Source organism: Equus asinus, chromosome 25 (assembly GCF_041296235.1).
Source record: "Equus asinus isolate D_3611 breed Donkey chromosome 25, EquAss-T2T_v2, whole genome shotgun sequence".
Lineage (NCBI taxonomy): Eukaryota > Metazoa > Chordata > Mammalia > Perissodactyla > Equidae > Equus > Equus asinus.
This window is the reverse complement of record NC_091814.1, coordinates 54,298,607-54,324,116: the sequence shown is the minus strand read 5'-3', so window position 1 is coordinate 54,324,116 and position 25,510 is coordinate 54,298,607. Positions and strand designations below refer to the sequence as shown.

At 41.5% G+C, this 25,510-nt stretch overlaps 1 protein-coding gene across 11 annotated transcripts in view; it reads left to right on the top strand.

Annotated features, from left to right (window-relative positions):
- The window catches only part of LOC106823168 (C4b-binding protein alpha chain-like), a 32,736-nt gene extending 20,750 nt beyond the window's left edge, over nucleotides 1-11,986 (top strand). For all 11 annotated transcript variants that reach the window (XM_070496995.1, XM_014828708.3, XM_014828717.3 and 8 more), the window contains exons 8-12: nucleotides 1,725-1,925; nucleotides 4,203-4,388; nucleotides 9,607-9,771; nucleotides 10,818-10,993; nucleotides 11,550-11,986. In XM_070496995.1, the coding sequence (XP_070353096.1) occupies nucleotides 1,725-1,925; nucleotides 4,203-4,388; nucleotides 9,607-9,771; nucleotides 10,818-10,993; nucleotides 11,550-11,723 (902 nt within the window). In that variant the 3' untranslated portion in view covers nucleotides 11,724-11,986. The remainder of the gene's footprint in view (nucleotides 1-1,724; nucleotides 1,926-4,202; nucleotides 4,389-9,606; nucleotides 9,772-10,817; nucleotides 10,994-11,549) is intronic.
- Nucleotides 11,987-25,510: the final 13,524 nt, after the last annotated feature.

Genomic DNA, 25,510 nt, shown 5'->3' with positions numbered 1-25,510 from the left:
GAAGAAATATACAGTTATACTGCCTTTTTAATTACCTAAATAATTACCATTGCTGATGCTCATTGTTTTTCTGTGTGGATTCAAATTACTGTCTGACGTCACTTGCTTTCAGCCTAAAGAGCCTCCTTTAGTATTTCTTGCAAGGTGGTCTTCCAGCAACAATAAGATACCACTTCACACCCATCCATATGGCTATATTAAAAAGATAGACAATAACAAATGTTGGTGAGGATGTGGAAAAATTGGAACCCTCATACATTGCTGGTGAGAATGTAAATGGTGTAGCCATTTTGGAAAAGTGTTTTGGCACTTCCTCAAAAGTTTAAACATAGAGTTACTATAGGACCCAAGAATTACCCTCCTAGGTATCCATCCAAGAGAAATGAACACAGTTGTCCGCACATAAAAAATTTCATGTGAATGTTCACAGAGCATTATTCATAATAGTCAAACAACCCAAATGGCCACCAACTAAAAAGTAGATAAACAAAAAGTGGTCTATCCATGCAACGGAAGATCATTTGGCGATAGAAATGAATGAAGTATTGATACCTGCTGTAACATGGAGGAAACTTGAAAACATCATACTCAGTGAAAAAAGCCTGGGGCCGGCCCCGTGGCAGAGTGGCTGGATTCATGCGCTCCACTTGGCAGCCCCAGGTTTCGCTCTTTTAGGTCCTGGGTGCGAACCTAGCACTGCTCATCAGGCCATGCTGAGGCGACGTCCCACATAGTAGAACTAGAAGGACCCACAACTGGACTATACAACTGCCTATTGCAGGGCTTTGGGGAGAAGAAGAAGAAAAAAGAAAAAAGAAAAAGCCAGTTACACATGTTGCATAATTCCACTTATTTGAAATGTCCAGAATAGGCAAATTCATATATAGAGAAAGTAGATTAGTGGCTTCCAAGGCCTGGGGGCAGGTGGGAATAGGGAGTGACTGCTAATGAATACAGAGTTTCTTTTGGGGTTGGTAAAAATATCATAAAATTGGATAGTGGTGATGGTTGCACAACTCTGTGAATATACTAAACACTACTGAATTGTATATTTTAAGTGGGTGAATTTTATGTTATGTGACTTGTATCTCAATAAAACTGTTAAAAAAGAATCTTACTCTATATAGCATTTTAAACATTTGAAGATAAAATGGAGTAAACATCCAACTTGGCAGATGTTTGTATTATACTCCCATATCATATGAACCGGTGGAACCAGGAGAGAGTGAAGAGGAGAAGATGCAAGGTCTAGGCTCAAAAGATACTTGGCCCTTGGTTTGTTCTTGTGAAGCCCTTAAATGATAAAGTTCCTGGTGTCATCTGGATAAGAGGAATAGCTTTTGTTTATTTTCCCCAATCAATCAGGAAACAAGAAAGCTACATTTGTTTGTCTGCAGCAGTCCTCCAGCCTACCTACCTAGCAAGGCTAATGCATCAACTCAGAAACTAAACTTTCTGAAGTACAATGAAGAGGAGGGAGAATTGACATTTTGGATAGTTGGTACAACACATGGAAACCGCTTGGTGGTGCCCTTAGTAAGACCCTCTCTGATGCCGCACACATTTGGGCAAACGTTCGTGTGTGTTTTCTGGTGTGGCTGATTCATCAGCCACCACAGGCGGGTTGCTGGCTGGATGAACACGTGACACCCAGTTACAGGACGGGCTCACTGTTGCATTGCTAGTAACAGTGTCCTTTTCTCTTGTTCTTTATTTCTGAGCAGATGGTTGTACCAACTTACCAGACATCCCAAATGCCTTCTGGGAACGATACAGGTATCAGAGGCCAACAAAAGAGGACGTGTATAATGTTGGGACTGTGTTGAAGTACCATTGCCTGACTGGCTATAAACCTGCTTCAGATAAACCCACGGCTGTGATTTGTCAGGAAGATTTCAGGTGGACTCCATACACGGAATGCGAGGGTGAGTTTCTGTTTTTCAAATCTTTTTGTATTTTCAATGTTTGGCATGTACTAGGATTTTTACCTTAAATGAATATAATGTTATCCCTCAAGATGAGTTTAAAATTATATTAATTCAATGGTACAGTGAACTCATTGCCAGAAGGGACCATAAAGGTCTTGGAGTTTCAGGAGCCAAGAAATTGTAGCCTTTCCCTATCCCAGTTCAGAATCAAGTGAGAAGTAGACACAGAAGTCAAACATTATGCAGATTCAGTATGAGCTTCATTACTGGTAAACGTAGAATGGAGAATACAGCTCAACTATAGCCAGAGTCAGACCTCCATCACACCCCTTTCCTCCTCAGTGGAGACTCTGGGGACCTTGGTAGAAAGAAAGTCTGTGAAACAGTCATGAGATCAATTGGCTGCAAGGTGACTTGTGTCTTATATCTCTTGAGCCACAGGACTGCAAGCTGAAAGAGCTGGGTCTCTTGAGTTACCTCTGGCAGACAGATCCTGACCCCTGACTCAGTATTCTTGCCTCAGTAGGATAGAAAGGAGACTTTCTCCAGTCTCACTGGTAGAAGACCCCTTCTCTTTTCAAGAGAATGAGTAAGGGGCTTAGAGACAGGTGGATGCAATTTTTTTTAATAGTTTTTTTAAAAATTAGCACTTGAGCTAACCTCTGTTACCCATCTTCTTTTTTTCTTCTTCTTCTTCTCCCCAAAGCCCCCCAGTACATAGTTGTATATTCTAGTTGTAGGTCCTTCTGGCTCTGCTATGTGCCTTAGCGTGGCTTGATGAGCAGTGCTAGGTCCGCACCCAGGATCCTAACTGGCGAAACCCTGGGCCACAAAAGCAGAGCACTCAAACTGAACCACTTGGTCACTGGGCCGGCCTAGGTAGATGTGATTTTATGGGCCTTGGTAGAATTGACAACAGCGGGAGAAAATGCTTCCTTCCACACATCTATCAGAACCTTGCCATATCTGAGGTAAACACACTGAGGCCCAGAATATAGGGAACTTTATTCTACGGATTGGAATTTGAAAAACATGCAAAATGCACAAATAATGAAAAACGGTAGTTTAGATCAACCTATTGAAAGATTGTTCATTTCACCTTAGGACTTAAAGTTTAATTGCAGTTATTCAGACTCATTTTGGGGAAATAGAATGAATGGTTTTAACAAAATGACTGAATTAAAATATATTTAACAAAAATTATTGCTACCACTTAAATATACTGATAAATGCAAGCCTTTGAGAATCCTCTTTAGCAAATAAAAAACAATGATATGTAATTAATACACTAATTTTTAAAATATAAATGAATGTTTATACAGACGTAAAAACCTACTTTTAAATTATGTATTTTACCCACTATGGTCTTATTGATTTAATTATTTAGTTGAGGATATTTTTAACCATTTAAAAAGTAGAAGTGAAATGGTATTTATCCAAGTTATCATAAAATCTAATTAAATATGAATTTGGACTCATGACTTAAATATGTTAAAGTGTTTTCTATGTAAAGCATTGCACAAATATTATTGATACAATTTAGAAACCATAGGAATGTTGAATATTTTTATTATAATTCATAAACAACTGAGCACTGAGAGTATTTGAGTGTGCCTGAGAGACCCTACTGTAGTGCCGATCAAGCTCCTGATACAGAGAGCAGAGCATTTTATTCTTCTGGTGTTTTCTCTTACATCGAACAGTATCAAGTTCTATCTGAAAGTATTTCTACTAATGAACAAAAATTATATCCCTATATCAGCTTTTACTGCATTAAAAATGAATGAATTTGAATAGCTATTTTTCTTAAATTTGGCATCAAAAAAGAAAAATCCTGGCCATAAGCAATAATTTAAATTTACTTCTATGTATTAGCTATCAGGTGGATATAAACTTTTGAGAACATTCTTCCTCTTGTAACTGGGCAAGTGCAAGTTATTAGAGAACTTAATGATGACGTAACCCAAAAGAAGCCATAAGGAGATGAATGTTGTCATTGCTCTTGAATATTGAAAATTTACATTTTCATAGCTGTTTGACCCATCTTCTCATTTTGGAGACTCGAAATGAAAATGTTTAGCTGGTGGGAGATGACTGGTTGGAATCTTTAGCTTGTCAGGGACAAGAGAGCAGACTCCAGGGGCTCGGGTACCCTTTCCTCTTTCCCAGTCTTTGCTTAGTGGGGAGCTCTTCCAAAGGTGAAATGAGAGTGCAGCCATAGGAGCCGCCTCAGGGTGGTTTTACTAACCATTAGCCTCACTTTTTACTTTTTAGAGGTATGTTGCCCAGTACCAGAGCTGAAGAACGGTGAAATCTTTAGTCAGAGAAGAAGAGCTTCCACCAGCAGCTGTGTCTATTCCTCCGGAGAAAAAATTACATATTCATGTTTTAAGAAAAAAGAGTTTTCCGCTACTTGCCAAAAAGATGGCACATGGCATCCCAAAACACCAGTATGTGACGGTGAGAGCTTATGGAATTATCTTATTTTAGAAGTTTCTTCATATCAAAGTGATGGAGATTATTAAGGGAAGGTTTCAAATTAGGTAAAAGAAGTTGTACACCCTGCATGATTCTTGGAGTGGGTAACTTCGTTCACCGTGCACCCTCCCCTCCCCCATGCCCCATCCAGCTTTCTCTTTTTTCCTCCATTGGTTATCCGCATTCTCTAGATCTTCCTGGCTTTCTTCTCTCTTCTGAGTCAGTGAAAATAGGCCACATCTAATAGATCAGCTAGACTTTTGAATTATTGCCTTCTGTTTCCTGGTGTTTATTCTCTATTCTTCCCTTCCTTCTGGTCCATATGCCTTAACCTGCAGTACAAGACGCGGCCAGGTTACTGGGACCTGCCTTTCTGAACTTGCTCCATTTCTTCCGCTGCTTCCAAGCCCTCCTTCACACTCTTCCCAACTGAAATACCTACCTCTCCCTCACCAAGAGCACTTACATGCTAAACACAATCCTCCCTTCTATCATTGTTTTTCCATAGCCTTATCAATTGATGATCTGGAACAATCACCCCTGCCGGGATAGGGATTCCTCTTCTTGCCTTATGGGCAAGAGGGAGCCCAAAGGAATCCCAAAGGGGTCAGGCACTAGTTGCAGCCTAGAAATCAATGGGATTCTTTTCATCTCCTTCTGGTAGAAGTGTTCCCGCTTTGCCAACCAGGACTTTTCAATCTGCAGATCTCAGAGTTTCAGGGATGAGAAGCACAATTTCCCCAAGTAGGTCACTTAGAGTGATGGTAAGTAGGGCCACTCATGCTTGCACCTCTTGATTCCTGGACCCATGCATTTTGTTTTATTATATTAGAGGCTAAATACTGTATAAAGGCCAATCTCTGATTTAAAGTGACTACTGTGTGCTGGAAGAAAATGTACAGTAATATTATAAAATCTCATCATCATAAAGTATTGCCTCTCAACTGGCGCTTCAACTATGCCTTTAACAGGCCACTGCAGTGTTCTAACAGGTCTGTAGGTACTGGCTGATGCAGTCTGTAAATATGAGTAGTGCATTCCATGGCCGTGGTCCCAGGGCCACATGTTTTTTGCTGAGAGTGGGTCTTCCAGTCCATGCAGTGGGATCCCATGCCAATTGTGTAAACAGTCTATAATCCTTTAAATAACAGTGCTGACTGAAGTCCTGCAGGCAGGAAAGGCCAACCTATACCTGGATAGTTGTTTATTTCTGTCAAAATAGATAGCTGTTCCTTCCAAGTGGAAGAAGGTCCTATATAGTCAATGTGCTACCAAGGGGCTTTTTGGTTGTCTTAAGAGATGGTATCATATCAGGGACTTAGCATTGTTGCTGGCAGAACGGAGACTCAGTGACAGCAGCCTTGGTGAGTGGGAATCCATGCTGTTGGGCCCACGCTTATCCCCCATCCATGCCACTGTTAACCTAAAAATAAAGAGCCAAAATGAGAAGCAGAGAGGCCTTTAATTGGGATCATGCAATTTGGGGTACACAGATTTAGTTGGCAACCCAAATACTATCCCACTAGGGAGGAAGAGGTAGGGGCTTTTAAAGGCAAAAGGGGGAGGTTTGTATTACAAGGAATGTTAATTGGGGTTGGCTGTGGAAAGCTACTCTTGGCTAAATATAATTGATTGCCAAGGCTAGATAGAGGGAGGCCAAAGTTTGTCACTGTGACAAGCTGCAGATTTCTTGCAGTGTTCTCAGAATATCTGTATCTCGACTCAGTTAAGAAGTTCATGTACTGCCCAGTGAAGATGTACATAAGACTCATTTCCTTAATGGCCTCCTGGGTCCATTTTAAAGCTGTTAGACGTAAGTGATGGTTTTGTTTCACATTTCAAAGACCGTTTGATTGAGATCTCCCCCTGAAAGCATCACTGATCAACCACAGATTTGTTTAGCCCCAGGTCGCTGGGACGGACCTGTCCCAGGAAGTCATGTCCCACGTCTAGGGGAAATCTTTCTTCTTTTTTTTCTGATGGTTATTCCAAGGAGTCAGTGGCATAAGGGTTAGGCCACATTTGAGCAAAAAGGAGGCGGTCAGGAAATGACTCTCAGGCAGCTTCCTCACCTGGGAATTTCATCCGGTTACCTGAAGCCTTATCTATGATTCCAATATGGTAAGAGATCATAACCTTGGTGTCTGTAGAAGCTCTGGAGAAGATCTGGGTGAGTAGCAGCAGCAGCAGTTTAAATACAAGTACAGAAAGCAGAATTCCAATAATAATCATAAAGGAGAGCATTATGTGATATTTTGAAACCATCAGCTAGCTAAGTAGGTCTTTCTTAGCAAGAATATTGAATTATTATCATGAGGCTCAATAAATTTATCAAGGTGACGGAGTAGTTCTATTATGAAGAGGATAAGTGATATGGTTAGAGCTCTGTGTGCGTACATACTGGCCTGGTCTCGAATCTTGGGAAAGCTGTCAACCTCCGATGTCAGCTGCTCCTCTTCCTAGTCAATTTGATTTCAAGGTCTCCAGGATTTGTACAGGGCTAGAGGTCAGGTGGAGTCTTTTTTGGCTGTAAGATATATATCCAAGTTTCAGTGCCTTCTAGTTCTTTGGCAGTGTCAGTGGTCAGGAACACTTGGTATAGTCCTTTCCAATGGGGCTCGAGGGCTGTCTTCTGATGATGATGCTTCCAGAATACCCAGTCACCAGGCTCTAGACTGTGACCAACAGGATCCTCTAAGTTGGAATCCAGGAAAGCTTCTTTTACCTGTTGATTATAGACTCAAGCACAAGACATTAAAGACTTACAGTTGGTGGTCATTCTGGCATAGGACAACAAGGGATCAGCAGAAGCTTGTGTACCAATAGACACTGGTCTGCCAGTGATTGTCTTGTGTAGAGGGAGTTTATGTTTTCCAAAGTGGGTACTGCAAACAGTCAGTGAGACCAAAGGCAGTACCTTAGGTCAAGGGAGTCTAGTCTACAGGTATATAACAAAACCTCAAAGACCATTATCAAGACTAGAATCTAATATCTATAAAGGTGCAAACATAATTCTTCTCTCTATAATGACTCTTATTTTTTTTTTCCAAAGATAGTCACAGCAAAACTCATTTATTTGTATTAAAACTTCACTTGGTTATTTATATAAATGAGAGTTTCTGAATTTTGAAAGGGCCAGATAGAGAGAAAAAGTAAATATTTCATCTTTGTTCACAAAGGTATCTTACCAAGGAGTAAAGATTTCTTTAAATCTGGAAAAACAAAAGATTTTAAGAAGTTTAAAAAATAGTAATATATCAGACTAAAAGTCTAGGTTCCTATGCTTTCTTCTTTGTGATCGGATGTACAATTTACAATAATTTGACTTTTGTTTGGATGGGATAGCCTAGCAAGCTCTGAGCCTGGAACCTCTAAAAATTTTACTGTTGTGGCAAATGCCTGCATCTTTACCCTCTCTGCTCTGGAGCATAATCCTGTGTGTTGGAAAAACCCAGTCTTTCCCCCCGTGTCCCGTGTTTCTCCTGCGTGTTCCCTTTACTGCTCACACAGAGCACTCACAACATTTCCAGTGACCAAATATGTGAGGTTTTTTCCCTCACACCAAGGAATTCTCCACAACACCAACTGGGTGTCCTAAATTTCACTCCATCTGACACTATCTAGCTATAGACAGTATCAGATCCCACAGATTAAGGGCTCAGTCCCAAAAGACTGCCCCCTGCTTCAGATGCCAGCACAAGCAGTAGGTCCCCATGTCACCCACAACTTCTGTCCAACTTAGCTAAAATCCGAGGTTCCCACGACCCCTTCTCAGGTTCTATTAATTTGCTACAGCGCTCATAGAACTCAGGGAAACACTTGCTTATGTTTACCAGTTTATTAAAGGTTATGATAAAGGACACAGATGAACAGCCAGATGAAAAGAGACGTAGAGTGAGGCCTCCAGGAGCGTCCCTAGTGCAGGAGCTTCTGTCCCCGGGCAGTAGGGTTGCATCGCTCTCCTGGCAGGTGGATGTGATCACTAACCTGGAAGCTCTCTAAACTATTGGGATTTATGGAGGCTTCCTCATTAGGCATGATCAATGATTAACTCTGTTTCTAGCCCCTCTCCCCTCTCTGGAGGATGGAGGTGAGGTGGGATTGAAAATTCCAAGCTTCTAATGATGGCTTGTTCTTTCCAGGGACCAACCCCCATCCAGGAGCCCACCCAGAGTTACCTCAAGAGAACAAAAGATACTCCCAGTGCTCTCAACACTTGGGAATTTATAACGGTTTTGGGAGCTTTAGACCAGGAACTAGGGCAGAGACCAATATACACATATATTTTTTTTCTATGCTCTCACATCATGCTAGCTTCTTCTTCCTCATTCAGTAGAATTAATATAATGCCAGTGATATACTGCATCAATATGATATTCTGTGGATGTCCAAGATGGTCCTGGTATCTTTATATTCTATTATGACAGGGACAGGTGAGTTATCATAGCCCAGGGTTAAAACTGCAAATATATGATCTTGACCCTCCCATAAGTATGCAAACTGTTTTTTACGTTCTTTTCCGATAAGGATGGAGAAGAAGGCCTCTGCTAAATCAGTGGCCTCGTTTTCCTGAAGATACATTTATCTGTTCTAGCAAAGATACCACATATGATGCAATAGTTACAATAAGGGCTCAAATCTTGTTGAGTTTTCAACAGTCTACTATAATTCTCCACAATCCTAATTTTTGCAGTAGACAGACTGATGAAGTAAATGAGAATATGATGGGGATGACCACTCCTGCATCTTTTGTTCTTTAAGAGTTGCACTAATTTCCCCCTTTTCCCCTACTCCTTGGTACATGATACAGTCTTTAAATTTACTTTCTTTGCCTCAAGGGGGAGGGATGTGGGCAGTATCCATGGCTCCTACTTGGCCTTCCTGGATATGATAACTCTTAACCTGTAGGCCAAGGACCCAATATGGAGATTAGGCCAATAACCAATTTTGTCTATTCCATTTATGCTTTTGAAGATAATGGAAATGACCACCAAGTGGTCTACTAGGGAGGCCATGATGGTTCCTCAGCCCGAGGCTTACAGGAGGGCAGCACAGGTCTTACATTTGGCTAAGTGATCCTAAGGGCAGAGAAGAGGACAGGACAGAATGAAGCCTCCTACAAACCACACAGATTCTGGGATGTGTTATTATGTACACTCCACAAGCTCATGCTCTCTCACTTTTATGTCTCACCATCAAGATTGCATTTTTCCTGCAACCATTGACCACGGACATTATAAAGAAGTTAATGGTTTTTGGACAAATGAGGTTCTGTACGAATGTGATGAAGGATACTCTCTGGTTGGACAGGCCAGGCTCTCCTGCAATTCTTCAGGCTGGTCATCTCCAGCTCCTCAATGTAAAGGTAACTTCAGCTCCATTTTCAGCTCATGGCTAAGTAGGTGGAACTGTCATGAAAGAATTCCGAGTAAGGTTTCTTCTCTGCCAGAGGCAGCAGGAAAACATTTGATTTGATTTGATTTATTTTAAATAATCACTATATTCAGATGGTACCCAATGCAAAAAATATAAAGAGCATACGGACGCAATAATCTCTCCCCTTCTTCTTTTTCCCAGTCACAAAATTCAGCCTCCTTGAGGCACCCCCCCTTCCCAGTTTCTTGTATATCTCCAGAAATATTCTATAGGTAGTACATCTTATCTGAGTGTAACTGTGGCCTGAGCAAACTTTTCATGGAAGCTTACTCTAGCATGAATGTAGGCTCTCATGGGCTAATTCCAAACATGATAAAATGAGGTTTATCCATCAGAGCCTTAGGCGGGGCACCACTTACCCTGAGGTAGGTGTGTAGTGGGGGACTTCTAGTTTGCCAGGCTGTTGCAGGACCAGGAGAAGGCAAGATCGGATTTGATTTCTATATGCACGCAGCTTTAATATCACCTTGCCATCAGCAACTCCGGGGGTGATTTGCCACCATCGTCTCCATTGCATGCAGGAGAATAATAGGCAAGAGGGAAAATTTCATGCCTAGTGTCTTGCAGGGATCAAGCTATGAGGGATAGTTGCTTTGATAGCTCAGAATCTGAGGTCACATGCCCTTCTTATATCCTGTCATTTTTATTTATAAATATTATGACCTTGACCTTGGACAAATTTCTTAACCTGTCTGTATCTCTACTTTCTCCTAGATAAAATGGAAATAATAACAGTACTCACTTTCTAGAGCTGAATGAGACTTGAATGAGATGGTCACATAAAATGCTTAATCTAAATCTGATGCATAGCCAATGCACAATAAAAATGTTAACTAATATTATTGTTATCAAAATAAAAAAAAAAAGATAAAACAATTAGCAGCACCCAGTACAGTTCATTCTTATAATCCTAGCCTGTCATCGTGTCTTTTTTCGTAGATTTGCAGATTACTTAAAACTGTGTTTCCATTGTAGCTCTGTGTCCGAAACCACAGATAGAGCATGGACGGCTGTCTGTGGTTAAGGATCAGTATATTACACCTGAAAATGTCACCATCCAGTGTGACCCTCACTATCGTTTGGTTGGTCTCCAAAGTATCACTTGCTCAGAGAACAGCACCTGGTACCCCGAGGTGCCCATGTGTGAGTGGGTAAGTGGCACAATTCGAGCAAGTTCCTGTGCTATCAGACCCTAAAACTGGTGCTCCCAAAGCACTATGGCCACCAGCAGTGGTGAGATCTGACTTGTCAGGGTTCATTTCTGAGTCACTCAGAGGAACTCTCTTTTTTTGCCGTGAAGTGTTCCGATGAGTTAGGAGTGGTAAGTTTTCCAGCTCTCACTTGAGAACAGGAAAAACTGAGCCCCTTAGGGAGAGGAGAGTCTCAGAGACTTGGGACTACTGACTCCTAACTTCACTTTTTCTAAACTATATGATATACTGTGTTCTGTTTCTGGGTGGTCAGCAGAAATAACCTCTGTCCCCATAGAGGCCTTCTGATCTCAGAACAGATCTGTATCCCTCTGGGGAAGACTATGGTGGGCCCCAAAGTGTTTTCTGGTTTTCCTGCTCACCCTCCAGTCCTGGGGTTGGTCTTGACCCTGATCCCCTAGTCCTGCCATTGTCAGAATGCAACCGCCTCCCCCCCCACCACTTCGTGATTTAGAGAGAACTCTCTCAACTGCGCTCACCACTGTGTCTCTTTCAGGAGATCGCTGAAGGCTGTGAGCAAGTGCTCGCAGGCAGAAAAATCATGCAGTGTCTCCCAAAGCCGGAGGATGTGAGAACGGCCCTGGAGCTGTATAAGCTGTCTCTGGAGATCAAACAACTAGAACAAAAATTAGAGAAGGAAGAGAAATGTACTCCGGAGGTGCAAGAGTAATTTTTCCCAGAAGAGGGAGAAAAATGTACCTTGCTGCCTTCAACACAATATAGATCACTTCAGTTTATCCACTTTACCATCTCTTTTGTGCCATCACTCCTGGTAATAAATATCTAGAAAGGATAATTGGTTAATGTTTAATGCTTTGAGATTAGAATTATCGATTAGTGCTTCGTAGAATTATTGATCGTCTCGTGACATGTTTTTGCTTTCCTGGACACAAAGTGCTCATTTTTTTCTATTAAAAATTTACATATCAAAAAGTTTTGTCTTTGTGGTCCTTACGACTCCGTGAAATGAGGTCCCTAAACAAACCCATTACATAAAATTAATACATTTATTTTACTCGAGGGGCCTTGGAAATATGGGCTTGGGTTCACACCAATACATTCCCCTGGACTGCCTTTATTCCATGTGTGCAAATCACTCTGGTCCTCCCTATTTGGATTAAATGTCAACGCACCCTGAAAGCCTTATCCACATTCCCCCATTTGGAGGGAGTCATGCCACCTTCTAAACCCCCCTGCACTTGGCCTTGGCCTCACTAATGCTACTTCTTGACTTTTGCCTCACACGAAGGAGATTTATGTTTGTTTCTGGCCCACTTATTCCATCCTGACAGAATGAACTCTGAAGGACTGATGAATGTGAAGCCCACATGGCAGCCATCTGTGTATTCCAAGTCCTCCATCTGATTGGTCCCCATTTTCCTTAATGACAAAGTAAAATGGCTTGAGCAACTATCCCACACATGAGGAGAAACCCCATATCGTTCACATTTACATCTCAGGTCATTCTGGAGGCTTTTATTCCTCCTACTCACCACTTCCTCCAACTCTTGCACCCTCTGAAATCTCTCTCTCATTCATGTCTCAGCTCCTTTGGTCGTCTCGTCTCTCTTTTGTATGTGGAATTCTATGGGGAGCATTGGCCTCTTTTGTTTGATTTCCCCACACATCTTCCAATGAAGCAATGGTGTACAGTAAGCTTTCACTGAACTGTAGCGATAACAGAGGGGCTCAAACTGTTAGAAAAACCCACTTAACGTGGAAGGTATCTGCCCATGGGCTTAAAAGCCATTTTGCCTGCTCCTGCTACCAGGAATTTCTTTTGGTTGATGTTTATTTTGGGTTTCCCCTGAAAGAAAGATTTATGGGTAACTAGTTTCTTTGGGAGGTGGTCCCAGAAAGCACTGTGATTGAGTGGGGTAGTAAGATGGGGAAGGAAGGAGAGCCTAAACAGGGAGATTTATTGAGGAGGTCATTGCTGTTGATAACAGATAATCATGCTGATCGCCCTCTGAGAGCGTGTAGAACACAATTCTGAGTTGCCCTTCCAAGGATGAGGACCCGGGTTATTTATCCACCAATCCCTCCTCTCGGTGGTGAAGACTCGCTCCAGGAGCATTGACTCCCAACCACGTCTGACTCACACTGCGGGCCAGCTGAGCAGGCTCCCGAAGACCATCAGGCAGAGACACTGGTAGCCCACGGCACTATGGGGCTGCTTGCAGGAACCTCCAGGGCAGAGCACACACGGCCTCTTCTGCAGTTGCCTTTTCTCTGTGGCTCTCTGTTGACGTGCTGTTCTAGTCTCTCTCTCTTTCCCTACTCAAACCTCTCATTTCCCTTTATCGGACCCTGGGAACAGGTTGCTTTTTGCTGACCCTAACACAATTACCTTAATATTTTTACAGTGAGCTGTTTAGTTTTCCACCTCCCATTGGGTTCTGTTCCTGTTCTGGTATCTCTTACTATCTGAATTCTCACAAATAAAATATTTGCTACCACTGTGTACAAAACAACTGAAATTCAACAGGAAGTCAACAACCCACTGTAACAAATATTGATTCTCCCCTTTTTGGTTCGGAGTATGAGGGTGTAGCACAAACCCCACTGGTGCCTCGGACACTCTGTGAATGAGATCGCATCACCATCTGCTCTCACTGTCTACATGCCTTGTGTGTTATAACTACCATCTCCAAATTATTCACCTGAAGTATTCTCTAAGAAAGTGGAAGATATTGTTTGGAATGTGGGTGAGCCAAGGAGGCTTAGGAAAGCCACGTTAGAAGAATTTACAAGAGAGGAATTTGTTCAACCTGCTGCTCGTTGAGGGTTTGAGTGAGAAGAAGGGAAGGAACCTGGATATTTTATAACAAAAATTTAAAATAAATTTTGGAACATATGGAAAAATAATTGCCACTGCCTTATGAGGAAGGGAAGAAGGTGTATCATTTCAAAAAAATTGAATTGCCAGCCATGTCTCATGTTAGCAGACGCTGTATAATTGTAAGCAAAGGAAACCCAGCCAGGTGCCCATTCTGTCTGTGTGTGTCTCCTGGAGCCGTTGTCTGTCTACTTCCAGCGCCAACAGTGGATGGAGGAGAGGACATTGCCCAGTTCTGCGGGGGGACGTGTGGGAAATATCTGGCAATTGCTGTTTCACTCTCTGGCTCTCACTGGTTCTCACTCACCTTCTCCCACCAGCAAGAGTGACTCCGCACCCCCATTTCCCTCTCTTGCCACCAAATCTGACTCAGAAAAGTCTTTGTCCATTAATAATTTTAAAAATATGACTTTGCTTGTTTATTTTATTTTGTTATGTGACAGTTGAATTAATTTTCTATTTTATTATTATCTATATCATATTATTTTATTTTTTTTTTACTATAGTGCATGTTTTCTCTGGAACAGAGTAAAAACCTAATTTGTATTTGATACTGTATAGTATCATTGTATACTGCAAGCAGTTACACTCACTGATGAGTTCACTGATCATTAGATAATTAAATAGCTGATGTTTTAAATGCATTACATACATAGACATCCTTGGTAGATTTTCGTAGCTGTATAGCTGAACGTTTTATGGATACCGAGAATTGATTTGGATGCTGGGATGGGCCGGGAAAGAATAATTTTTCCCATTTTCATAGATGAAATTAAGATTCCCACTATCTGAAAAGTCACCTTCCACACCATTTTACTAGTGGATTCGAATTGAACAGCTTATATTTTCATATTATGAATGTGCTCAGATAAAGCCTTACCTACCTCAGGCTGCATTCGTTAGCTACACAGAAGCAACAGTCGAGGCTTCGGAACGTCAGTCCTTCGAGCTTCCTTCCTCCCCTTCTCCATGAATGGAAAAGAGCAGTGCAGACACCAACCTTCACAGCGATATGAATTATTCCTCCATTCTTTAATTTATCCTTTTATTTAAATGCCTTTCAAAAATTATCTAAAATAAATGCATGTATATGCAAACAGATATTGAAACAATAATGTTGGGTATAAATAGTTCAGCTCGGTTACATTTTCCCTTTCTCTCTTTCCATTTTAAATTTCATATTTAAAATTTTAATTTTTGTACATAATTATATAAGCTATAAACTATATTACAAGCGTAACTACTTCATGACCTATCAACTTTGTCTTTAAAATTAATTTAAAACAGGGGCCGGCCCCGTGGCCGAGTGGTTAAGTTCGTGGGCTCCGCTTCGGCAGCCCAGGCTTTCGCTAGTTCGAATCCTGGACGGCTACATGGCACCGCTCGTCAGGCCACGCTGAGGCGACGTCCCACATAGCACAATCAGAAGGACCTACAGCAAGGGTATACAACTACGTACTAGGGGATTTGGGGGAGAAGAAAAAACAATTAATTTAAAACATATGTACATATAACAAATTCGTGTACTATCTGGACCCACAACGTTCTGTTTCTTTGGTCCCAGAGAACCACTGTCACCTCTTGTTGCAGTTTTTTCCTGGTACTTATCATCATATTTTTAGATAATATATTTTTTCTGCTTTTTTTCATGAATTATCCATTTATCTATTGATTACAGACAAAGATCCTATCATCTTCTGACTTAATCATCTGCTTTTCCTCCCTCTTTCTTCCAATGTAGTTAGTGCACAATTTTAGTTAAAACAATAATAACTTTCACATGGTACGACTGCAGTGAACCCAGTAGTGTTCTGTGAGCATGTTTCCTTTCCTTACAGCTTTCTTCTGTTTTATTTTGCTGTTGATAGTACCCTTTTTAGTGCTATTGTCTGCTTGCTTGCTTAGTTTTCTATTTCCGATTCCTCTTAAATACTCCAAGAGATTTTTCAGTCTACTCAAATTGTTCCAATATTCAGAGACATCAAATGCTTATTAGCTGCCTTCTTGTCCTCATGGGCCTTTCTCCCAGAGCCCTCCTCCCTCCTACTTGGTCTTAGTTGGAGTTCCACCAGAAGCAGACCCTGAAACAAGAATTAAAATGTCAGTAGTTTGTGTGGGAAGCACAGCAGACACCAGGAGGTGAACAGGGCAGTGAGACAGGGAAAGGAAGGCGGCCAATAAGGGACATGTTATCAAGCCTGTCAGGATGACGGGAGCCTAATCCCAGGGGAAACCAGTGAAGATGTTGAACTCACACCTCAGAATGACCACCATAAGTGGAGGGAGCTGGGGTATTAATACAACAACTTCCACCAGTTGTCAACTGAGATCTGCTTCTGGAGTTGTTAATTATCTCCTTTTTGCGATGCTAAGTGAAAATCAGAGTAGCTTTAAATGGTTCTGGAGAAAGCCTGGGCAAAAGGAAGCAGAACGGCACTTAGAAGTTGTCCAGACTGTGCTGAAATGGTAGGGCCGTAGCGACACAACGAGACACTGGACCGTGTCTGCCACACTTTAAATGCACCCACTGGATGCTGTCATGTCTGCAGACTCGCTTTGTGACTTTGTCTGGTTCTTGAATCCACACTTTCCTCTTTCTTGGTTTTTCATTTTACTAAAGCCTCTCCTTTAGGAACTGCCTAAGAAATGATGTATAGGAAGTAAAATTTTGAGGCGTGGCATATGTGAAACTGTCTTCATTTTCACATTTGTTTGATAGCTTGGGTAGATGTAGAAGGCAGGGTTAAAAATAATTTTCTCTTTCATTTTGAAGGAATTTCTCATTGTCTTGTTACTTCCAGTGCAGCTATTGAGAAGTCAGAGGACATCCTGACTTCTGAACCAATTTTTTCCTCCACTCCAGAAGCTTTTAGGATACACTCGTCATCCATGATGTTCTAAAATATCATGTTGGTGCACATTGCTATATTTTATCTTTTCATTTGTTTTGCCAGTTCTTGACAAGCCCTTTCAATCTATAGACTCATGTTCTTCCATTCTAGAAATTTTCTTATATAATTTCTTCAGTAACGTTTCTTCACTGCTTTCTCTTCATGGAAATCTGGTTAGTCTGATATCGGATCTCTTTGTTGGTTATCTACTTTTGCTATGTTTTCGTTATTTGTGCTTACCCCCAACTCTCCATATGCTTTTTGGGAGATTTCCTTGGCTTTATATTCCAACCCTTTTGTTGAACTTTTCAATTTCTTTTAAGAACATTTTCCAAAAGGTATTCATTCTTTTCTTTGTCTTTCATTTTTTTTTAAAATAGTACCCTGTTCTTTCTACCTAGATTTGTACCTGTCTCCATGGAGCTGTTTGTGATAGAGAAGTGTTATTTTGCTCCCTGCAAACCTTTGTTAATAATCATTTGTCAGTTGTTCTTTTTTAAGAGAGAGGCCTTAATAATCTCCTGTAAAGTTATGTGCACACGAACGAGTTTTGCTGACAGTAGGCTTACTTGCAGCATGATGGGACAGGGAGGCATTTTTGGTTCAATTGTGGTGTGACAGAGACTGCTAATGGTTTTCCTATGTTAACCCCTCTTTGTTTTAGGGAATGGTGCCACTGCCACTATTTTCAACATCAGCAGGACACATGGCTCTTCAGCTAGAGCCTCCCTTGGAGCAGCCTCCCCATGGGTGCAACTTCCCGGTCACTTTCTTAAACAAGAAGCTGCTTGCTTTCCACTTCCTCTTTCCCCATGCTAAGGGCTGAAATGCTGACAGGGTGCTGGCAGGCCAACTTCTGCCATTCCGAGGAAGACAGCACCCCACAGGATGCTGAGGCAACAAGGGGGAAGGGACCTGGTCCCTGGTTGACCATGTTGGGCAGAACTGTTGACCACCCTAAATGCCCCTGTACATGCTTTTCATGAAAAAAAGATAAAGTTCAGCCTGATTTGAGTCTCTGAGTTTTGGGGTGTCCTGTCTCCTGACACATATGGGGTGGGGAATCTCCAAACATTAATGTTTATTGTTGTCTTCTCTGTTACTACACAGTTTCTCTAGCGAAGGATCCTCTGGTCTTCTGCCTGCCTGTTTACAACTTGAGTTTCTACCCTGTATGGTGACGAGACGTCTGCTTCTATATTCTCTTTGAACTCTTTCTCCCTCCACTCCTTAGCCTATTTCCACCACCACACTGCTTTTGCCCTGTTGACATTGAGAGAACTTTTATTCTTTCCTGAAACAGTTGCTCCCGTGCCTGGAAGGCAGAGCATTTGCATTCATCTCCTTGTTTGAAGTGACATGTTTTACCTCCGGCTGTGACTAATTTCCCTCAGAGTTTTGCCCACAGCAGTGCTGAATAATTATACCATGAGTAAGAAATGTATAAAGTTCTATGAAATGTTAATTTGGTTCTAAAGTTTAGTTCAGCCTAAGAGAAGTCAACCACAAAACCTCTGCTGTCAAATATTCTCTGACCATAGGAAAATAAATTAAAACTAAGTGAACTATTTCTATTCTAGGTTTAGTAGCCTTGGGGAGAAAGAAATTGGTAAACTAGAGGCTCTGCCATGAAAAATGTTCACTGAAGATACTGTATTAACCTCATTGCCACTTTGTAGTTATGAGCTAAAAGGGGACGTGTTATTTTCTAAAATTTCTCTGAATCCAGGAATTACTGTTTGTAGTCCTATGTTTTCACCAATTGAAGACAAATAATCAACTTTCTGAGACTGATAATAAGCCTATTTGCAGATTTAAATGTATGATGAATTCTTCTTTATTCAAAATATATTTAAATAGTCTGAATGAATTCATCTAATTTAAAAAATTTTATTTCTAAAAATAAATTTTTCTTAGACACTTTAGATGTCATCTAGCTCAATACCAAGTAGAAGCTTGGGTGTTACAAGTTTTGGATTATCTCTATTTTTTTTTTTTTTAAAGATTTTATTATTTCCTTTTTCTCCCCAAAGCCCCCCGGTACATAGTTGTATATTCTTCGTTGTGGATTCTTCTAGTTGTGGTATGTGGGACGCTGCCTCAGCGTGGTTTGATGAGCAGTGCCATGTCCGTGCCCAGGATTCGAACCAACGAAACACTGGGCCGCCTGCAGCGGAGCGCACGAACTTAACCACTCGGCCACGGGGCCAGCCCCTGGATTATCTCTATTTTTAAGGTACACCAAAATGTACACATGTCAATCTGAATCCGATTAGGAAGTAGAAACTACACAACGATTTAACAGGGGAAGTCTAACATAAAGAATTATTAAACTGTGATAAAAGAGTAACTATAAGATATAAGAAAACTCTATCTGGTACCCCAGGGCTGAGGGAAGTTACTCAAGGAAGGACAAACTTTAAAGGGGTCCCTTCCCAAGGCGGGGATTTAGACCTCATTGGAAAAGGTGTAATTGCAACCCCTTAGATGCCAGAGAGCCAGCCCTGGTGGCTTAGTGGTTAAGATCTGGTGCTCACACCACAGGGGCCCGGGTTCGTTCCCATTTAGGGAACCACACCACCCATCTGTTGGTTGTCATACTGTGGTGGCTGTGTGTTACTGCCATGATGAAAGCTATGTCACTGGTAGTTCATACCAGCAGGGTCACCCGTGGTGGATGGCTTTCAGTGGAGCTTCCAGACTAGTAAGAAGGCTCAAAAAATTGGCCATGAGAACAGCAGTGAAGCATAGTCTTATATAGGGCCAGAGAAGGTGAGAAGATGGTGCAAAAAGACGAGGCAGGTTCTCCTCTGCTGTCCACAGGGTTGCTGGGAGCTGGAATTGACTCAACAGCACTAACAACAAAGATGCCAGAGATGTTCACTAGTTGCCTGGACCAGATCTGGTCTGCAAAAACCCACCCTCCAGAATGTAGGCAGAGCATAAGTGAGCTGCAGCTGGCCACTACACAGGTAGGCCTGCAGCTGGCATAGGGGCACTGGAGCATTCGGTGTCTGTGAGGTGAATTGCAGATAGCGGCCAGGAGCAAAGGTGTGCAGAGTGATGGGGAATCCATTGGCGAGCCTACAAGGCAGAGATAGCATGCAGGCAAGCTGGTGGCCAGGCGTAAGGGCATGCAGGCAGAGTGCTGCTGTGGCAAAAGGCCCGGAATAGTTCCCCTGTCAGGAGAACCACAGGAAGGTGATGGCCAGGCCAGTTCAGAGCTGCAAGGTTGCTGTGGGACTCTGTGTTCGGGGCACACGGCTGAGGCAGAGTGCCGTTGGATATCCTCACTGTCACACAGCTAAGCCTCTGTGAAGCAGCGGGAAACAGCAGGAGAGTTCCTCCTTCCTGCAATGAGCCTCCAGCGCCCTCTATTGGGAAAGCTTACCACCATGCTCACTGCAAAGGAGAATTATTCCTGGGCTGTAGGAAATGGTGAATTTGGAGCCAAAGGGCAACACACTGATAACTGGCATAGTATGTATAACTTAAAGTTGCTAAAATAAAAATCGATGTCAAAACCACTCAAGGATTGCTTAGAGTTAGATCTATGGCAGAGGAAATGCTGGAAGAGTAGCAGAAAATTTATTAAAATTGTAGGTTTATACAGTAATTTTGTTTTAGTTTATTTTCAGTCAAGGAAAAAAATGGGAAATGCAATGATTATACATTTCCTATTAGTTGATAAAACAAGACATAGCTCTGAAAGAAGACCTTATTTACTCTTATTAAAAGATATAATATTAAAGTAGAAAATTAAAATTTTTCCATGGGTTATTTTATAAGAAAGAGAGAATAATGCTGTCACCAATTGCAAAGCTATTCTTCTAATAGATAAATTTATCAGCCTTTTACAAGGACTGAGTTGATCTATTAAAACATAATGTTTTAATAAATTTTGCATGTTTTTGCAAGGAGTTAAGCTACTGGCATCCAAACACATAGCTACAAAGGCTCTATTTTGAAGCAAAGATAGACCGTGGAGTACCTAGAGCAAAAAAAGAATAGCATCTCTGTTAGACAAGTGGTTCCCCAATTTGTTGCATATAAGAGTCACCTGGGACATTTAAAAAATAAGCCAGATCCTTGAAGCCAGATGTATTTCATTAGGGGACAGGGCCTGGGGATCTGCGTTTTTAACAAACACAAGGCATTTTTTGGGAACTGCCTCACCCAACGTTGCAATCTCTCCCTAGGGGCAGCCTATTCTGTTGATAGGTACATACAGTAGCTCCAAGGCCCACCTCCCTGGACTCAGTCGGGGAGATCTCTGTAGGGTGATCCCAGCTTTAGCATGCCCTGTGGACCTGCTGAAGCTTCTGATGCAACTGCTTCCCAGTTCAGCTTTTCCCTCTGCCCAGTCCTGCTCCCCTCGTTCCCTTATGGGTGTTTTTCCTGAAAGGATTCCTCAGTGAACCACCTGAATGCAAACCTTCATCGCAGAGTCTCTTTCCCAGGGAACCTAACCTATGAAATGCTCACTGAGCATTTGTATTTCTTGTTTTTTGATTTACTTGTTCTCTGCTCATTTTTATTTGATGGTTATATTTATTGAATTTGTAAAGAAGTCTTTTATATTTTGGACATTAAATCTTAGTTGTCATATATGTTTTAACTATTTTTAATAGCTTTTTGTTATGATACTGGCTCAACACAAGGTTGACATAAGGGAAGCAATATTGTAGAAAAGAAACCATATTGTAACTTTGAATAACCTCTGATTAACTAACCCAGACATGCTCTGTAGATTTTCTTGCCCCTCCCAGCTGCTATAAGTTGATAACTTTGTTCTTTTGAGTTCCTTAGGAATGTGTTGGCCCCAGGCAGAGAGTCTATGCTGATGGCCAGCATCAATGACAACCGAAAAATAGAGTATAGGGCATTGCTCTGTTCTCTGATGCGTATCCAGTAAAACAAAAGACTATCAGGATCTAAGACCAGACATCTACCCCTACTTGGAGATCAGATGGAGGCCCCCCTGGGATTAGATCTATTTTTCAGGGACTGTTAAAATTTGGGTTGTCGATACTTCTTATCCTTCTGGTCAGACACTTGATTATAAAATGTGCCTTTTGATGTTGTCCCAAAACTGTTGAGCAAGGTACAAAATTCTAATAATGCAAAATGTCAACCTGAAGCTGGAAAGAAGAGAATATTTCCAAATGGATGCTAAACAGCTTCATTCCTCTAACCCAGATCTATGCCCCAATTCAGCAGGAAGTAGCCAGATCACTCATCACCCTGAATCCCTCAAGAATGAAGAATGACCAAAGAATAGGAGGGATTGAAACCAGTCAATAGTTAGCCATTGATGATTAAGTAGCTAGGAACTAAAGTTTTTTTCCTTTTTGCAATTACTGATTATAGCTTTTGGCTGTTTAACCCACCCATTGTTAACTGTGCTGCTTAGGCAATGTGCTGTCTGACTCTCACTAGGTTCCTATTGATAACATCTCCCTGGAGCCTGGGTCACCATGGTAATGGGCGTGTGAGCTGTTTTTCAGGAATTAGAACTCCATTGTCCACTTCAGGCTGGTCGAGACCACCAGCCCATCAACTGGGCCCACACAGATGTCTGATAGGCGACCTTTTGATGTCAAGAGGCTAAAACCTCCACCATCAGATCATACTAATGCTGCCATTTTGTGAACATGGGTCCTAAGAAGAGGCATGGAGTCTGACTACGCTTGTGCAGGTCATCAATTACCTCACCTCTCCTCACCTCCCATCACCTCTCTCCACATTTCAGACCACCTTGCCCCCCACCCCATAAATATCCCTGAGTCCCCATTTTTGAGGAAGTGGATTTGAGACTCATGCTCTTGCTTCCTTGCATGGCTGCCTTGTGATTAAACCCTCTCTCTGCTGCAATCTCGTCATCTCTGTATTTGGCTTTCTGGGTGGCGGGCAAAACAAACCTGGTGCTGTAACAATTATCCCTTCTATTTACTTAACAGTGTTTGATATATGAGTGATGTAAAAAGTTATGTTCAAATTAAACCTTTTTCCCTTTAATTGTTTCCAGCTTTGATGTAATGCTTAAAAGCATTATACCCCCAAAGTATATGACTCTCCATGGACATTAAGAGTCTCCCAAGGGACTTACTGAAAAACAGAAAATCAGTAGGTAAAAGCAAATCCTCAAGGATTGCCTAGTATGAGATCCACGGAGGAGGAAGTGCCAGAAGGGTAGACAGTGAAGGAAAGGACAAAAGGGACGCAGTGAGAATCAGTGGAGCAGACAGGGGCTGCCCCTCCCTGCTTCTGAAGTTTTGTTATAAAGAAGATATTGGAAATCTCATCAGCAAATGCATAACTACCCTCACTTTTGAATTGCAAAGCCCTGAGAGGATCCGACTCCAGCAAGAGGGCACTTACAGTCAGAACACCTTTGCTACGGTTAATATTTGAGGAAACATATTTAATGATAAAATATGCATCATGCTTTAATTGCCAGCAATGGCTTTGATTTTAGAGCACAATTGATACGCCTATGTGCTTGGTGGTAATCAAGTCTCACTTCTGAATCCAAGTCTTTCAAGTGTGTCTGGAAACTGAAAACAGTTTAGATAGACGTGTTATGACTCAGCATGTGGGAAACTATGGCTCAGTACTGTAGTATATCTTATCTAATCCAGCTGCTCAGTTTCTATCCACCTGCAAAATATATCTCTAGTTTACCCCAGAAAGACTCCAGTCCCCAGTCTGTCCCAATTTCCTCTTACAGGACATATTTCCTCATGCCTTATGCCATCACTGCCCTATTACCTTTTTTCAAATATCACTACTCTCCTGATGTGTGGTGACCTTTTCCTTTCTGTTATTTATAGTGCTGGGGTTCGGGGCAAGCCACCCAAGATGCATCACTCTGGCATGCGGATTTTTTCGAGCTGAAGACAATAAAGACTCAGAAGACTCAGGAAGAACATTTGACCTTCCCCCAGATTGCCCAAAAGAATTTAACATAGAAGGCTTGATCCAAGAAGGAGTTAACATCATATGCTAGCTATAGTATAATGTAAAATAGGTGTGGTAGAAAGGCACCAACAAGGCCATTTTTGGCCCAGCAAAACTTGCTTAACAAACATTTGCATTTCCATCTCCATGTAAAATTGTCTTCCTCCCCGCTGAAATCCCAAACCACCACCCCCAACATCTCCTTTGCCTTTTGCTGAAGATAATATTTGAGCTGGCAGCTCAGCCATTTTGTGGAGTTGCTCAGTTTTCCTGAGTTTCTCCCTTGTATACATGGTATAAAGCTTTGTTTGCTTTTCTCCTGTTATTCTCTCTCATGTGAATTCTCAGTTCTGAATTCTTAGTGAATCAATTCTTAGGCCAGCCAGAAGGACCTAGAGAGGGTAGAGGAATTCCCTTCCTCTCCTAGAATAGTTTTACAAAATAAGAATGCATCCCTAATTACAACCTTAGTGTTGACTTTTTTCTTTTTATAAATATATATTATATTGTGTCTGATTTCTTTTGCTCATCTTCCTGAGATTTATTCATGTTATACGTAGCTCGAGTTCATTCATTTTCATTGCTATACGTTATTCCATTGTGTGAGCATACTACAATTTATTTATTCATTTTATTAGGGGTAGAATTTTTAAGTTGTTCTAGTTCTTTGGCTATTATACAGCTGTGCATATTCCTGTACACGCTGTCGATGAAAATAATCCATAACCAATCTATAAAGGAAAATTGGGGTGAGTTTATTATGAGCCAGATCTGAGGACTAGCTTAGCCTGGGGCCTTCCTTTTCCAAGCACCACCAAAGAAGTGGGGTATACAGAATGGTTATATACTGTCAAAGATCACGTGTCACATATGATTGAAATGTCCCTTTTACACTAGTCATGAGATTGCTCTGTCAGCACAGCAATTGATGGACACAGCAGGTAGTGGATCTGCTGTCTTAGTGGACACAGTAGGTAGCCGCCCATCTGTTGTCTCAAGCTGGGTGGTCAGAGAGTGGGTGTAGCAATCAATTCCTAGCCTAGGGAAAGATGCTTATCCTTAAGGAAATGCCACTGTGGGGAGTTGCATCTTTATCTTAAGGCCATTTGTTCTTGTCTTTGGGACATGGCAAATGCTTAAAGCACATATACAATGTGTGCTCAACAGCCACATCAGGCCCTTTTGGAAAAAGAAGGTCAGGCCGAAATTAGGTTTACACCAAACGGCTTCCTCATATATTCCAATACATCCTATTGCTTACATTTGTTTATCAATACCTTTTGGTGCATATGCTGGTTGTAGAGTGTACATATTCAACTTTCATAGATAAATTTCCAAAATCTAGCTTTCTATCCTGATTGCCGCTTAAGAGCTATATGACAATTAGCAGTTACTTAAACTCTCTGCCCTCAGTTTTATTTCTGAGATAACGGAAAGAATGGTAGCACCTACCTCAGAGAGTTGGCAAATCCATGTTGTGCATATAGGTTAACACATAGGCATGCTCAGTAACTGTTATTATAATTATTAATATTATTGTTATAAAAAGAAGGGATGGAGAGAACAATCTGCAGTACCGACGTATAACTTGTATTTAGTATTTCTCTCCCCTAGATATCCTACACACTTTGGATATCTTTTCCTGCATGTCATAAGATGCTCAAAAATAGATTTCCAACATATCTCTGTGCCTGAAACCAGAGCGTTGGCCTGGAAACTGCCATCATTCACTGCAACTGAGTGCTTGCATCACAGTGCATTACTCAC